Below are 16,545 nucleotides of genomic sequence, written 5' to 3' on the forward strand. Positions count from 1 at the left end.
GAAACCAAGTCCACTGGGACATGAAGAGGATGCACATAGCACAGGACGGTGTGTGACTTTTACAGTGGCGACTCAAGGACCAAGCTTGTGTATACGCATGTAAATATATGCCTTAATTTACAATTGAAAATGAAGGGTCAAAGAAGCTACATGTTTAAGAGAATGATTGTTTCACAAATTAATGCTAACACTCAAGTTTTTCTTTTGATTTCAGTATTGGGGTGATTGGGACATGCCAATAAAATGAAGAATGAACTCTTACAGAACGTTCTTTTGGTTTTTGTTGTGGACTTCTTTATATAGCTTCATGGTCACAGGAAAGATAACCCTAGAGGGATAGAAAGTGTGGTTGTTAACCTGTCAAATATTTATTCCTTGTGTGCATGCATGTGTTCAGGCATGCATGGGTGTGATATACAAATGTTCATGTGAAGGCCGAGGTTGACATCCTGTGTCTTTAATCTCAATTCACATCATGTATATACGAGGCAGGTCTCTTGCTCTAAGCAGCTTGTGTTTTTTCCTTGTTCTAACCACAGGGTACTACTAGGTACAGGTTCAGGCAGAGGGATTTTCATGTAGAGCCAAGTTACAGCCCCGCCCCTGGCCACCACCTCCCTGATAGAAAACCCTATGGCTTAGCAACTTGGTTCTCTGGCTTGGGCAGAAGCAGGAAGAAGAGCTGGTAAAGGAGCACAGGAGGAGCTGCTGGAGCCCCGGGGCCTCGACACAGCATACAGGACCCGAGTTGAGTTTACTGACCTACAGTGGATGGAGCATTGCCCCCAACCCCAGACTGTCACAGGGTTTCTTATGAGGTGTCAGTTTTTCATCACAAGCAGGGCAACTTAGTACTGACAATGCTGTTTTACTGAAGATCTAGGGTTGCACAATTTTTTTTTTTTTTTTAAAGACTTAGTCATTTAATGTATGTGAGTACATTGTCACTGTCTTCAGACACCAGAAGAGGACATCAGATCCCAGTACAGATGGTTGTGAGTCACCATGTGGTTGCTGGGAATTGAACTCAGGACCTTTGAAAGAGCATCCAGTGCTCTTAATTACTGAGCCATCTCTCCAGCCCCCTAATAGTTCTTTAGAACATAAGACGAAATAGATTCATCTATCAGCATTTTGGAGAGGCATGTATGAAACAGTTCTGCTTTTACATGATAAGAATTCCATATGATACCATGATTTAAACAATATATTAAACTGAGAGCCATCTTCCTTAGAATGGCTGATGATTCCCACAGAGGACGGAAATGCAAGTTGCATGAGGAGTCAAGTATCTTTTCACCTCCAAATTCATTTTAGTTACAGAACATCCTGTCACTGAAGCTGAAGGAAATCAAAGGACTGTTCGGAATTCGTCGAAGATGAAGTTAGGCACATGCGCTTCAGCCACCTGGAATATTAAGCAGAAATTGTAGCTAATGAAATTCATAATTTTACATATGAAAATTTAAGAATAAAAATACCTGTTGGAGTAAGGCGAAGCACTGGAATGAGCTAATACCTGTTGGAGTAAGGCGAAGCACTGGAATGAGCTAAGTCACAGGTAAACTACAAGATAACCCTTTCAGTGCTGGTAGCTGGTCTTAAGTGTTTCCTTACTGTGCACCACAATACAACACATGAAAGGGGAGGCCCACCACCCCCAGAAGTAGGCTTGGCTCCTAAAGGCATTTGGATTTAGGAATAGGCCAATGAGAGACAATAAAGGAGAAACCCGAGGCTAGAGAAGAACAGGAAGGGTTTGAAAGGCCTGCATTCCTTAACTGCTTTTAGTAGAAGGAGGATGGTATGGAGGTGGGGAATCTCTGTGAGCTAGAGACGTATGAAAAACATTGCTGGAATGCTGGATGTGTGTGTGTGTGTGTGTGTGTGTGTGTGAGAGAGAGAGAGAGAGAGAGAGAGAGAGAGAGAGAAAGAGAGAGAGAGAGAGAGAATGAGCATAAAGATTGTATTAAAGATATTTAAATAGAGACTTAAGCACGAGGTTAGGAGAAAAGGGTACTCAGAAGCAAGACACAACCAACTGGATACAGCTGATGGACCTGCAATCTCATGATACTTCTGCAAAATCTGTGCATACCCTTGCACATACATTGGTGAACATCTGTGTTGTGGTAAATACGAAAAAGTGGAAACCTTTTATCCCAAACTAGTGCTGGCACCTGGGGGGAGGGGCATACGGCACTGTGGGAAACTTGACAGCTCCATGCTGCCTCTAAGCACTCAGGCGCAGTACTCCACTGCCCCTGCTGCTTCTGTCCCAGGTGGATATGACCACCTTGGTGTGTCTTCACTCACTTAACTCCACCGTCTGGTACAAACGTTAATCAACATTCATTAACTTATCAAACTTATGTTAAATTCTCAATTCACAAACCCTTTACACAATAAGCTTACAACCACTGACAAACCATCTATATGAAATAAATTAGACCCACAGAAACCCTTAGAAATAGTCATGACAACCTCATGGAGCTAGATATACGCCTAGAGAAACATACACATTGGCTTCCATTTTCTTCCTCTGCCAATATGCCCACTGCCTCTTCTTCCGCTTTCCTAGACCTTTTCCTGCCTACTTCTCTACTGTCCAATCACATCTGCACACATAGGTATTGTGTATGTTAATCTCTAGCAGGTAAATTCTTAGCAGTGCATTTCTGGTACTCTGGGGAAATTACACCATCGAAGCTTTAAAGGACAAAGCTAAATTCCCCTTAAAGGCTGAGGGTGCTACTTTCCTATTCACACCATGAAGAATAAACCCTTCCAAGTTTAGTTTGGTTTACACCCTGGATATGAGTAGGGCCGAGCCTTTCCCAAATGTCTGCCTTGCTTGTACTTCACTAAAACTGCTTGTTAATATCCTTCACTCATCTTACTGAACAGAACACGAGTCAAGGAAATGGCCACTTTTTTGGTTCATAGATAGTTCCTTTTCCATCTCTTGGTTTTTACAGAAGCAGTTGACAGCATTAATTAGAGATCAAATCTGAATCTACCTTTTCATTTTCTTCTCTTTGAGTTATGCTGAGTAAACAATGCTGATACATCTTTGTCTAAATGTTTGCTAACCCATCTGCTTCATAGCTCGTTAACCCTATCTGCCATGGTCTTAATAACATGGATGCTGTTTTGAGCTCATACTGTAAGTCATCTATCCCAGAGCCACCGAATGGCTCTGCTCTGTTTTTCCCGATTCAAGGAGTCACTCATCCTACACACAATTATATACACAGAATATATACACACTTATATATCCACTGGTCCTGCTATTCTCATACTAGTTTCACATTTTTATAGTTTTGTGTGTTAATAGTGCTATGTAATAATTGTTTTCTAAAGAAACAGTCCAACAGTCCTTTATAAAAAGTCAAATAAAAAAAAGTTAAACATTAACTGGGCTTTGATTATAATTACAGTAAATTATAAACTTTGAAACAGACTTTCAAAATCTTACAGCTTTTCCCTAAATTGTTCAGATTTCTTCTAGTGTCTATTCTTACTTTTTAAATATTATTTATTTGTGTGTACATATGTGTCTGTGGAGGTCATAGGCATGTCAGATCCCTAGGAGTTGAAGTTATAGGCAGTTTTGAACTGGCTGATGTGGGTACTAAAATGTGAACAATGTGACAACAGTATGTGACCTTAACCACTGAGCCACTGCTCTGGTTCCTCATCAATCACTAACTACACTCCTTACTCCATAAGTCTGTGAATGGGACCTTTTCCTCATGTGTTAAGTTCTTTTATTTTGTCCTTTTATTACGTAAGTAGCTTATTTGTTGAACTTATTTTTATTTTATTTTATTTTTTTCCAGGCAAGATCTATACTACATAGCCTTGGTTGGCCTGGAACTTGCTATATAAACCAGGCTGGTTTCAAACTCAGAGATCAACCTTCTTCGGCCTCCCAAGCACTGGGATTAAAGGTGCGAACCACCACATCTAACTTTTATTCTACTTTTTATTTTCACTCAGGACTCGTTCTATCCTGAGTTAAATCCTAACCCCATGAGCTCATTGTAAAAAATCTCCATGATTCTGTTAGGTGCTCATTACATCCTTAATAAGTCGTACAAGTTTTGTTTTATTCCCAAATCTGTTGTATGGTTTTACTTTTATTTTAAGAGTTACTTATTTTATGTATGAATACATTGTAGTTGTCTTCAGACACACCAGAAGAGGGCATAGGATCCCATTACAGATGGTTGTGAGCCAATATGTGGTTCTGGGATTTGAACTCATGACCTCTGGAAGAGCGCAGTCAGTGCTCTTAACCACTGAGCCATCTCTCCACCCTGCATTTAATATCTACCATCTGTACAACAGAAACAGGAGTAAGTGACAGTAACATCATTTGACTTACAGGCCTGAATTAGCCGGAATGCTTCCAAAACCATTCCACTAAGTACTGCACATTCACAACTTTCAAAAGTTATCTTTGGCTTTTGTTATTAAAAAGTGCCTTCAATTAAGAAAAGGCTTTTGAGAAAGGATGTATTTATTTATGTATACAGGTCATGAAATACTACCAGAGGTCAGAAGACATCTTGTGGGAGCCAGTTTTCTTCCACTACAAGGGTTCGGGGAATGAACTGGGCTTGTCAGCTTGGTGGTAAGTACCTCTACTTGACAATCCATTTTGGTGGACGCTACTCTTAACCTATTAATTTTTAAAATCGAGAAATACTTTTTCCCAGCATTTGTTACAGGTCTTTACATTTCTTTTTTCCTTTTTTTTTTTTTAAAAGAATTGTTTGTTTTATGTGTATGAGTATACTGTAGTTGTTTTCGGACACACCAGATCCCATTACAGATGGCTGTGAGTCACCACATGGCAATGGGAATTGAACTCAGGACCTCTGAAAGAGCAGACAGTGCTCTTAACTGCTGAGCCATCTCTCCAGCCCAGGTCTTCACATTTCTTAACTCAAACTTTCCTTTGTGCTTAAACTTCGTAAGGTTGATACTATTAAGAAGAGTAAAGAAGAAACTTCCTAGAAGATAGAACGCAGGTTTCTAGAAGCCATAGCCATATACAGTGTTGGCTGTGGCCTGGCCTTCATATGCTGTGGGCACTTGGTTGTTACGGAGAGAAAGAATGAGGCACTCACGTCATTTCTTTCCCTGGCCAGTTAGGAATCTTCCTTGCCTGCTCACCTCACTGAGCTGTCCATGAAGTGGGCAGACGGAGGAGGGAGACAGAGACCTTCTACTGTGCATGGAAGACGTGTACAGTGGAGAGCAGGGGTGTGGCAGTGGCGAAGGCTGAAAGGCATCTGCTGAGGACCTACAGGACTTCAGTCCTAGTACACCCAGGCTGCCGTTCCTACAGCTTGTGGACAGGTCACTACTGTCACCTTTTACTGCTGTGGCTTACCCTTCGGGGGAGTCTTGTGTACCGAACATAATCTTCCAGAAACAGAAGGGCACCCACAGCATCTGCAGGCATCTCAGGCATCTTCTGGCTGTAAAAGAAGTCTGGGTCAGCTAGCTGCTTTGTGTGCTGACACGCCCTTACTTAAGCAGTATACCAAGTCTGTAACAATCCCACAGGGTACCCTCTTGATTCCTATGACTAATTACCCTGCTCTTATTGAGGGACCAGCTCTGCAGGACACAAGCTAACCGGGAGATGGTAGATCAGGGATAAAGGCACCCACCTTTAAGCATGCTGGCCTGAGCTCTATCCCCAGAACCCACAAAGGAAGCAGAACTGACTCCCCAAAGGCTGTCTTCTAACTTCCGAATACTTGCAGTGAGTGGAACATGAACACACATGTACACATACAGGTGGATAAATGTAATTAAAGAAAAGCAAAATCAATCCTAACTTTGACTCTGGCTTATAATATGGTCCTGCAGTCTGTCTAGCGTCTAGACAGGTGGGTCTATACTATAGAGCTATCTCCCTTTGATGTCCTTCCGACTACATGAGGCAATCAATGCCTGTCAGGTCCCATGCTTCACCACTGTCTCAGCCTTCAGCTACGTTTGTTTGTACACCCACTTGAAGTAAATGAGTATCCAGGACTGGTGGTGCCAGACCTGCAATCCCACCTGCTCTGGAGGCAGGTGCAGGAAAATCCCCAATATAATGTCCACCTGGGTTATAGACTGAATTCAGGGCTGGGCTGGGAAACAGTGACAGTGTCTTGAGGAGTAAAAGAAGAGCTGGGATGTGGCTCAGCTTCAGAGAGCTCTTGTCTGACGCATACAAGGTAATAGCATAGCAGAATGCTGGCACAAACAACCAAATGGCAATGTGGGAACTAATGTTCAGCTAGGCCAACCGTTTCAGGCAGCAAAGAAGGGAGCTAGGAATGCAGCATCTTAGGGCCAGGACTTTTATTTGCTTTGTCCTATCCTAGAAAACTCACAAGTGAACAGAAAGGAGCAAAGAACTAGAAGAAATTGAAGGTTTATACGTTTTGTTATCTAATAGCAACTTGTGACTCATGTTTTGTCATACACTACGAATGCAGATTTTCCTTGACACAGAGGAATCAGACTCCCCTTGGGTTTGTGGGGCCATGTCTTGGTGGTAGGGGTGCAGGAATGCAGGGGTCACTAACCCTGAGAGCTGGAGCCAATGTGGCAGAGGCACAGGTCTGCACGTGCTTTCTCGTGGTGTCCCCTAATCTCCATCAGGGTCCAGCCTTACTAAGTCCCTGCAGTACACCTATAGGGCATTTCCTGGCGGGGGATAAAGGCTAAACACTTGGGTGCCAGCTCCATGGGGAGGTGTCCTGACTTGTTTGTAGAGATGAAGCACCACCCCCATTCCTGTCAGGACAGGAATGAGAGAGATTCACCGCGAGCACTATTTCTGACTGGCCCTCCGTACCTTGTGCACTGCTCCATTGTGGAGCGAATAAACTGGCCAGTCAGTGCCAGGAACTGTTCGGTGTACCGGGAGTGAAACTGCTTCAGCAGAGTGAGCAGACCTAGGACGAGTGGCGGCCAGTCGACAGGGTCGGCAGGTTTCCGGCAGACCATGCCTGTGAGGGAACAAGTTACAACACCCAGTGAACAATTTGCTTTTGACAGTGTCCACTAATATCAGTCCTCAGCAATGTCACCATTTGAGGAAACAGTAATTCTGGGCTACCTTGTAAACAAGCCATGGGGCTGGTAGAACATTCTAATGGTCTGAATGGTTTAGGTTTTATCATTACTGTTTATTTTGTTTTGCACTATTAAGAGACTTAAGATGTACATTAGTGGAAATGAGGATGAAAATCACCTCAAACTGACTTCAGTTAATGGCAGCATGGCATACTAGATACTCAGAAGCATCTTACTAAGCAAAAATCAGCTAAAATTCTGGTTAAAATGCTTTAAAACTTATGTTTAACATTAATTTTGAGTGTTGGTAAGAATAGAATCTGCTAAAGCCAAGTGAGTGGAAGGCAGACAGCTGAGATGTGCTTGAGCACCAGGCTCTGGTCTCCCACTCAGGACTTCTGTAAAATCTGGACACTCAAACCTGCCTGCATGGCGATGCTGAGGAACGGGTGAAGTTTAGGGCCTTTGGAGGTTCAGCGACATGTGGAAATGTTAGATGTTATAAAGCTACACTCAGTACTGCCATGAAGACAGGCAGGTCAGTGCATCAGGACAGAGTCCCGACAGTCTGACCATCAGATGACCCATGGACTTTCTACAAATACAACAAGCAATTTAATGGAGAAAGAGCAATCTTGTTGACATGACACTGAAATTGGATAGCTTCATGGAGGGGAAGGAGAAGAGGATGAGCCTGCCCTCATGTTATACCAGAGGCAAAAATAACTTGGAGTGATGCTCATTTCAGAATCCAAAGAATCAGTGTCTCACTATCTGGGAATGGCCTTTAGTTGGCTCTACTGATATGAACAGATGAATACAGTGCCGGCGAGTACTTGGTAGGAAGAGGCCGAGGTAGAATTCAATCCCTTCCATAGTGAGTACTCATCAAAGGCCATACTTGACAACAGGTGGCACTAATAAGAACTGTCAGAGGGACAAGGCCTAGAGCTAGTGACTGTTTTAATGAAAGGAATAAAAACCAAAACAACAAAACCAAACCAACCAAACAAACAAAAAACAGCCAAAAACCAAAAACTCCTAAATGTTAGGCCCTAAACAGAATTCACAATTTTACTTCCAAAACATTTTAGGAGACAGCAAGGAAAATAAGGAAGAGATATATCATTTAGTGTCTAAGGAAATAGTAATACAATCTTGTTTGTAGATACGTTTTTATAGTGCTACTGATTGAATGGCTGTAGTGCTAGGAACTTTCAAAACCAGTTCAATATTGTAGAGCATCAAAAACTCTGCTCAGTTAGATGTAAGGTCTAGAGACACAGGATGAACCTGAGAATTTCCTAGGTAATTATACAAACACAATAAACTGGTCAACAAAAAATTAGTTGTATTATTAGCCAGGACACCCACCTGGAAAGCTTTGAATATGTTTGTAGCAAATGTTCCCGCATGTAATCATGTGCACATTGCAGTCTGAGATGCTCACATATCAGTCCTGTCTCCTTAACTACACTGTAACTCCTATGATATAGTCCAGGCAGGCAACAGCACAGGGGCACTTGTGTGAACAAAACATGCACATAAAGAAGTTTCTTTCATACCATAGTCAGCTACATAGGCATTGAAAGAGGAGAACCAAGTAAAGATGCTTTACATTCTGTAGGAGGCAGGCACACTCCACAGTGGTGCACACTCCACAGTGGTGCACACTCCACAGTGGTACACACTCCACAGTGGTGCACACTCCACAGTGGTGCACACTCCACAGTGGTACACACTCCACAGTGGTGCACACTCCACAGTGGTGCACACTCCACAGTGGTACACACTCCACAGTGGTGCACACTCCACAGTGGTGCACACTCCACAGTGGTGCACACTCCACAGTGGTACACACTCCACAGTGGTGCACACTCCACAGTGGTACACACTCCACAGTGGTGCACACTCCACAGTGGTATTCTACTGCAGTGGTGCAATGACACTATTTCATTCACGTGTACTGGGTTACAAAAAGGTCTGACATATGACATAGCAGTATAGTCAGAACTGTGTCTGTAGACACTGACCTACTGCTTGTTAGTTGCAAAGCAAAAATTTGGCACCCACCGTACCTAGATTTTTGTTATACTGAAGTTTTGGCAACTGTGCAATCAAAAATAGAAAGTTGACGATCGGGAAATAGGGTAAGCGCTTCGTTGTTATGTAAATCTGGAATGAGAAAGGTAAGAAAGATGAAGTTTTTTATCTTAAAGAATATCACAGAACCCAGTTTCAAACACAAAGCTCTGATATGCCTCAGTTTGCTTTTCTGACTGCCTCCAACTGGGACAGTTCCTGCCTTTGGAGATTTACTTACCTGTCACTCTGTGCACCTATATGCTTTAGTCCCTTAGCTCTCCCTGGACAGAACAGCTTTGCTCAGAGACTACAGTTCCTCCACCTCCAATACTGTTAATGTCACTTGTAAAGGGAGGGGCAAGAGGTGATGAGTAAGAGTGACAGGAGCCAGCAAAATCAAGAGCAGTGGCGCTGTGGGGCTGGAAATAGGGCTCAGCAGCTAACCATGGCTGCTCTTCAGAGGACTCGTTTGGTTCCCAGCACTCACAGCTGTCCTTAACACTAGTTCCAGGGGACCTGATACACCATCTTCTGGTCTCTTTGGGTATCGGGCACATACGTGGTACACATCTGTACAGGGAGTCAAATACTTATACACATAAAATACATCTTAAAAAAGAAGAGTAGTAAAGGAGATGTAAAGGCAATGAGAAAAGATCCAGGTTCAGAAAGCAGAGTGACAGTGCTGAGGAGAAAGCCACATCCTCCTTTGTCATATGCTTCCCCCAGGCAGTTTCCCTCCCAGGGCAGGAAACTCAGGGCAAACAAAGTCATGCCATCCCTCAGCAGGCCTTCAGTCTGCAGAAGACAGGGAAGCACAAGAGTCAGCGCCCAGGCTCCCTGCCCAAAGATGGCTGTTTTGACAGGACTCCTTAGTAGAGAGCACTCAGATGTCAGCTGCCCTTTAGCTTTATTCTGCAACAGAATCTTATCATTACAATTTAAAATTTCCTAAAGTAACCAGGGTAGCCATCTAAAGAGGTCATGTTTCTGCGTCAACATGTTAAGTACTCATACTAAGGAAGATTCATTGCAAGTGCAGTTCAGAAGAGGGGCTGCCCTTTGAGACTTGGCAGAACACGGTTGCTTTCTGGAACTTGGAGCTGCACAACAGTGTGGAGCCTGGTACTTGGAACTGCCATTCTTTACGGTCGTCAGAAGTGCAAGCAAGGCAGAGTCTGACCATTCAAGCCCCAGGTGACCCCGCACTCACCTCTACTTTCACTTTTCCAGAACCCTGACCTTTGTCACATCAGCCAAGGAGCTGATATCATTTAGAAGAGGTCAGAACCTGACAGAATGAGGGTCTGGGGGCTGAATGTAGGTTTCTAAAGCATTTTCACAGTGATCTGCTATACAGACAAAGTCACCTTTTGTACCACATAGCCCTGTACCCCCACCCAATTTTATATTTTAGTCATTAACCTTATTCAGTGGGTTGTGAATGCCAGCTGCCTCCAGATAGGCTGTGATTTCATATAAGAGGGTGTTATCTTCTTTGGGGTAAGGAAGCGAAGGGTCCCGATAGTGGGCTTCGATGTCGGTCAGGAGAGCCCTAATGGGAGAGAAGCAGAGATAAGAGCAGCTGAGTTCATACATCTGTAACCAACTTGTCCTTCGGCCTCCAGATCTGCAGGCTTCTGACGCGTGTCAATGTGAAATCTTACCTTACTCATCTCTTGGAGTCAAGCTATACCAAGTGGTTTCACTACTGAGTTATAAAAAACAACTTACTGTGTGCATGCATGTGTGGGTATGCGTATCCCTGGAAGCCAGGGTAGGGTCTCTGACCCCTTAGAGCTAGAGTTCCAGGTGGCTGTTAGACATCTGCCAGGATGCTGGAACCAAACACTGGTCCTCTAAAAGAGCAGCAAATGCTCTTACTGCTCAGCCATCTCTCCAGCCCCTCCTTATTTGTTTTTATGAACTGGTTAAACTGTTTCTAAGACTTATTTTGTTAGAAGGTAGACGTTGGGATGAAGAAACTTGGAGGGAGGGGATGTGCGCATCCCAGGATGGCCTGCTCTCCCTTGCTCTCTGGGTAACCACTACTGAGTTCTTCAATCTGCCTCTTGGAGATCCTATCAACAGCTAAGTGAGACATGGGCCTACAGTGCTGCTGTGTATTATGTGGGCAACACATGTTAAAAACCCAAAGACCTTAAGTGAACAGGTGTGAACCTGGGTGCCGGGAAGGTAGGCCGCCAGGGTCCACAGGTGGCTGTCTCAACCCTGGCACTTACTTATTGAGATTATCGAGAGCAGCTGCCAGATGTCTGGAATCAAATCGACAGGAAGAGTTGAGCTCATTGGCGATCTGTTGTCTCAGGATCTGCATCTGTCCAACCTGAGAAGAAGTAGCACACAAGGCACTTGAGAGCAATCAGCAGTGCAAACCAACCTGGAGACTTCCAGGGATGTGCCTTTGACTGTCATCTGTCTGCTACACTGTCTCCAGGTAGCCATGGCAACTTAGGTGTCCTCTAATGCCTCTGGCTATCCTCTCTACACCACCTGAGCAATAGCCACACAGCAGTTTCACATCTGTAATAACCCTTTTAACACCAGGGAACAGTTCACTCAGGGGTTTCACGGCTCCCTCACTCACACACCAACACAAAAAATCCACTAGGAGAGTGGATTCTAAAATAAGCTGGTTTTCATCTAACTAATTAATTGTCTCATTTCCAAAGACCCAATGTTTCATTCATAGCATATGGATAATTTATACACCCAAAGATTCCTGCTTCTTGATATACAGGCAGTCAGACACAGCGGGGAGAGGAGCAAATGCACTGCTGTAATGCTATGAGGAACAGACGTGGTCTGTAAATCGACAGACCAGAGCATGACATGAACTTAGAGGAAAATTCCCATTTCCTTTCTCAGAAGCACCTCTTACTGTAGGAATTTCAGAAACAACACATTTTCTTGAACATGTGGGAAGCTGTGGGTCCATCTATGAACAGCCTAGTCAGTAGCAGCTCCAGAAAAAAGGATAAAGGTATGAACAGTGTGGGAAATAAGGAATTGTGGAAGTTCAGCTTTAGCTTCAAAAGGAAGTAATAGGTTTTCTTTTTCTTTTTCTAAAGATTTATTTATTTATTATATATACATTGTAGCTGTCTTCAGACACACGAGAAGAGGGCATCAGCTCTCATTTCAGATGGTTGTGGCTACTATGTGGTTGCTGTGATTTGAACTCAGGACCTTTGGAAGAATGGTCAGTGCTCTTAACCACTAAGCCACCTCTCCACCCTAGAATAGGTTTTCATAAACCATAAAGTCATAGAAGAATAATTTACAAACCACAGTGTGGATTATCCCTGCTCTCCAAAGCATACTTTTATTACCTAGCACTGATTATCCTGCCCACATCGCATACCTTCATTATAGCCTCCAGGTAAGCGTTCCAGATCTTCTGTGTTTTGGTGATGGCAGAAAGATAAACTTTACTTGAATTTGCTGAAAGTTAAAATATAATCTTATTCCAATCAATTCAGGAAGGCCACACTACCTTTCTGTCTGCCTTGGGGAATCTCAGGACACTTACCTACTATGCTTCTTAGGGGGCTGACAGCACTCATGAGTGTTTTTAAAGTTTCTTGAACAGTTTTTTCTCTCAGGATAATTTTCTGAAACATACTGAGGAAATTCTACAAGAAAGTCATAATCAAAATGCATGCCACAAAGCAATACTCCTGCTAACTCAGATGCTGTGTAAAATCTTATGCTAGGACATATGGCCTCCAAAGGGAAAGGTAGCAAGTACTCGGGTTTCTACTAAGGGCAGAGGCTATGAGGTGGAGGTAAAGCTTCAAACACAACTCTTGCTTTCCCAAGTTGAAATTAACTAAATCAGTCTACTTATAAAATTATAATACTGGTCAAAGAAGTTGTAGTTTACTCTCAATTCTTATCTATCCAGTAAAATCATTCATGCCTCCCCCACATAGCATGAAAAGTCACAGAAGACAGCAAGTTTAATTTGTCAGGTGAGACCTGCTATTCTTCCCAGGTACAAAGCAGACATGAGGTCTGAAGCAGGAAGCTTAAAAGGAAAGGGAAGAACACTCCAAACAGGGCAACCACATCCTAAAAGCTGGGGTTCCAGACTGAATTAGTGCAGAAAGTGGGCCAAGCAGATGTCCATCGATATCTGTTTCCTAGCTACATAGGAACAGTGTGACCAGGTGCCTCATGCTCTTGTGACCACAGTGGAAGTCAATCTGGATACCAGGCCTTCCCTCCTATGGTGGACTAGGCTCTCAAAGTGAAAGGCAAATATGTAGTCTTCCTTCCTTAAGCTGCTCTTGTGAGGTATTTTACCACAGCACTGAGAGAAGCGACTGATGTGGGGTCCAGGCTCACCTGTAACTCTTTCACAATCATGAAGCACAGAAGCCTGTCCAATCCATTTAGACCAAAAGTCCCCAAAGTAGTCTGGATTTCTGAGAAGAGGCGACTGCTGGTCACTTCTTGATGAGTTTTCATGTCATACCAAGTGTTCAGCTGGTCTATGTAACATGTCATTCTAAAGAAAAAGGGAAATCACAAGTCCCAGCAGCTCAGAGGTATGGGATAGGAGCTTGGGCAACAAAACCCAGGGCACTGGCTATGTGACTTCTGTTTCAGACAGTCTTACTAAGTAGTATGGTGTAACCTGGACTTGCACCAGTCCTCCCTCAGCCTCCTGGTGCTGGGATTGCAGGTGTGAATAGGCACTGCTGGTTCTAACTCATGTTTTCTCACTCTGGCTAGGCACTCCATTTTGTCTGCCTGAGACTGCCTGCTGCCCCAGGAAGTAAATAAACCTCAGGTAAGCCTCCTTTCCCCACTGCATCTTCCTCCCTTGGTTTTGTTTATCTCACTGAGCTGAGCTACTACTGGGAATGGAAACTGAACAGACACAGAAGCTCAGCTGCCAGGTTGGAAGACTCGGGTCCAGCTGCCCTTCTACAGGATGTTTGTAAAATCTTCACAGGCTGGGGACGAGTGAGAACCCAGCAGCAGTTAGGTAGAGAGGAGGCTGAGAGTCTTTGAATGGTGACACGTGAGGGAAGATGAAGCTCATTCACTGGTAGATGCACCTCTCAGCAACTCTTCTTGGTCTCGGGAATGCAGCGTGACAACAGTGGTGGCAAAGTGCACTCAGGATTATCCCGTGTCACCCTCCTAACAGCCACCTACCTCCATCTCAGCGAGGAGATGATGGGGGGCCAGAGAGGCCTGCTCCCAAGATTATATAATTTCAAACCTTTGCTTCTCAAACCATTGAAGGGCCCTGAATAACTAGTGAATCCTGTAGAAGGCATGGGCGTTCTCATCCCACTCCTAGATCACTGGACTCCGCAGGCGTGGGGTGAACCAGCCTCTGCAGGTCGGGCAAGCTCTACACACGTAGCCCTCATGTGATAAACACCACCACACACTGTACACGTGGGGCTTAAGAAGCTGAAAGCAAATGTGACACATCCTTTATGCTAAGGCGCCAGGGTATCCTGTTATCTGGTGCTAGCACTTTGAATGTGACTCTTGAAAGAAACCTAGCTCTGATGATGAATTCCTAGCACATCTAATCTCTGCTGAAAGTATGAACAGGTTACTAGGTAGGGCAGATTTCTACAAGGGCTCAGGATTCCAGCCACCTACACAAAAGAGTATTTGTTTTCTTGCCTGTGACAGAAAGAAAATATATCTGCTAGAAATCTCAAAAAGTCCAACAGTAGTTGACCAACTTTCATAAATCTTGAGGAATGAAAGAAGCCGAGACTAGAAGGCAGAATGGAGTGTTTAAGGAAAGCACATGTATTCAGCAAGACAAGGGTAGGTGGGAAGAGAAAGGAACCTTTCTTTCTCTCTGGAAAAGCTCACCCATCATGAGCCTCTGTGAGCATGTACCCAGGAGTAAAATTGAGTCACAAGACATGAACTTTCCTCAGGTGGTTGTAGCATACTGACTGTTTCATCTGAGGCTCCAAGGAAGAGAAAATAGGTTTAGTTGGATTTACTGAGTGGCACCGTGTTGCTCAGCAAGTTTTAATTACATGAGATTCTCGATCAGAATCTGCTGAAGGCCGAACACACGTGGCAAGGGAACAGATTTACTGTACACAAAGCTGTATGGTGTGGCGTTGACTAGCATAGTGCTTTAGGGGCCGGGGTGTGGCATGATCTAGGTACACTACCTGCCAACTATGTCATGCTTTTGTGCCTGAATTTCTTCATCTGTAAAGTGGTAACAGCAACAAGGCCTGTCACCTAAGATGCCTGGAAGGAGTGAGTACGCAGATTTGGGGAACACGCTCAAAGGGGACATAGGCCAGTGCTCAGTAGATAATAGCTCTTAGTAAGTGCTTGGGTGCTGGACTAAGGAGTCTGCAAGTTCAAGACTAGGGCTAGGGACTGGGAAGCACACCTCAGTGACAAAGGTATGAATGTCTCTGGTCAGCCACACTCAGAAAAACTTACTTTGGGTCTGTGATCCGCAAGATTTCTCTGCAGAGGCGACCAATAAATGTTATAGACTCATCCACAGGTGCGAACTTTGGAATTGGAATATGAGTGGACTGGTACATACTCTGCCAGTCTTGAATCTAGAAAAAAAAAAAACTATAAATGTCTAGTTCAATTCTGACAAGTGTAATCTGGTATCTTTTCTTTACAGAACCTTTCAAGCAGTGCATGAAGAGAAACAATTAAGTGTCCCTTGGTTTTGAAGAAAAAAAAAATTAAATCGCCACCAAAGGCCTCCTCAAATGCTACACAGAACATACAAAGGGAAAGAAACAACTACTGAAAAAGGAAGTAAGGGCTAGAAGTCTGGCTGAGTGGGTAGAGTGTGGCCCTGCATGAACCCAGGGTTCCACCTCAGCACCTCATCCAGGTACAGTGATGCAGGCCTGTAATCCCAGTGCTAGGGAGGTGGAGATGGGAGGACAGAAGGCTCAAGGTCATCCTTGGCTAGATAGTAATTTAGAGGCTAGCCTGGGCTGAAGAAAACTGAGAAATAAAGAGAGATGGAGAAACTCATGGCTTTTTGTCTTGTAAGTTGAGATGGACAATGAAATCTAAAGACATAAAATATTATCAACTTAAACAATCTTTTGAAAGTATCACTTACACATGTCAGCCTTGTTAAATGCTGTGTAAAAGCAGAGGCATCCGAGTTTGTTGCTATTTGGTGATTCGTGGGAAAAAACAACAAAAAAACTTTCACAGCCATTTTTCAAAGAAGATATACATGGCCCATAATCATGTAAGAATATTTCCCATTAGGGAAACACATAAAAAACAGGTTCCTCCACGCCTCACAAGGTCAGCTACAGTTCAGAAGTGAATGGCAGCAATGGGGTGGGGCATGAGGGA

The 16,545-nt window shown here is 43.8% G+C and overlaps 1 protein-coding gene across 1 annotated transcript in view; it reads right to left on the reverse strand.

Moving 5' to 3' along the window:
• Positions 1–17: 17 nt before the first annotated feature.
• WASHC5 (WASH complex subunit 5) overlaps positions 18–16,545 on the reverse strand; it is a 50,014-nt gene continuing 33,486 nt past the window's right edge. Inside the window, exons 20-29 of the mRNA XM_080939641.1 lie at positions 15,649–15,773; positions 13,549–13,711; positions 12,731–12,833; positions 12,563–12,642; positions 11,421–11,524; positions 10,603–10,732; positions 9,171–9,267; positions 6,872–7,025; positions 5,405–5,492; positions 18–1,408 (exon numbers count right to left, since the gene is read on the reverse strand). Coding sequence (XP_080795767.1) covers positions 1,352–1,408; positions 5,405–5,492; positions 6,872–7,025; positions 9,171–9,267; positions 10,603–10,732; positions 11,421–11,524; positions 12,563–12,642; positions 12,731–12,833; positions 13,549–13,711; positions 15,649–15,773 — 1,101 coding nt within the window. The 3' untranslated portion in view covers positions 18–1,351. The remainder of the gene's footprint in view (positions 1,409–5,404; positions 5,493–6,871; positions 7,026–9,170; positions 9,268–10,602; positions 10,733–11,420; positions 11,525–12,562; positions 12,643–12,730; positions 12,834–13,548; positions 13,712–15,648; positions 15,774–16,545) is intronic.

The sequence above is a fragment of the Micromys minutus genome (genome assembly GCF_963924665.1).
Source record: "Micromys minutus genome assembly, chromosome: 27".
NCBI classification, from domain to species: domain Eukaryota; kingdom Metazoa; phylum Chordata; class Mammalia; order Rodentia; family Muridae; genus Micromys; species Micromys minutus.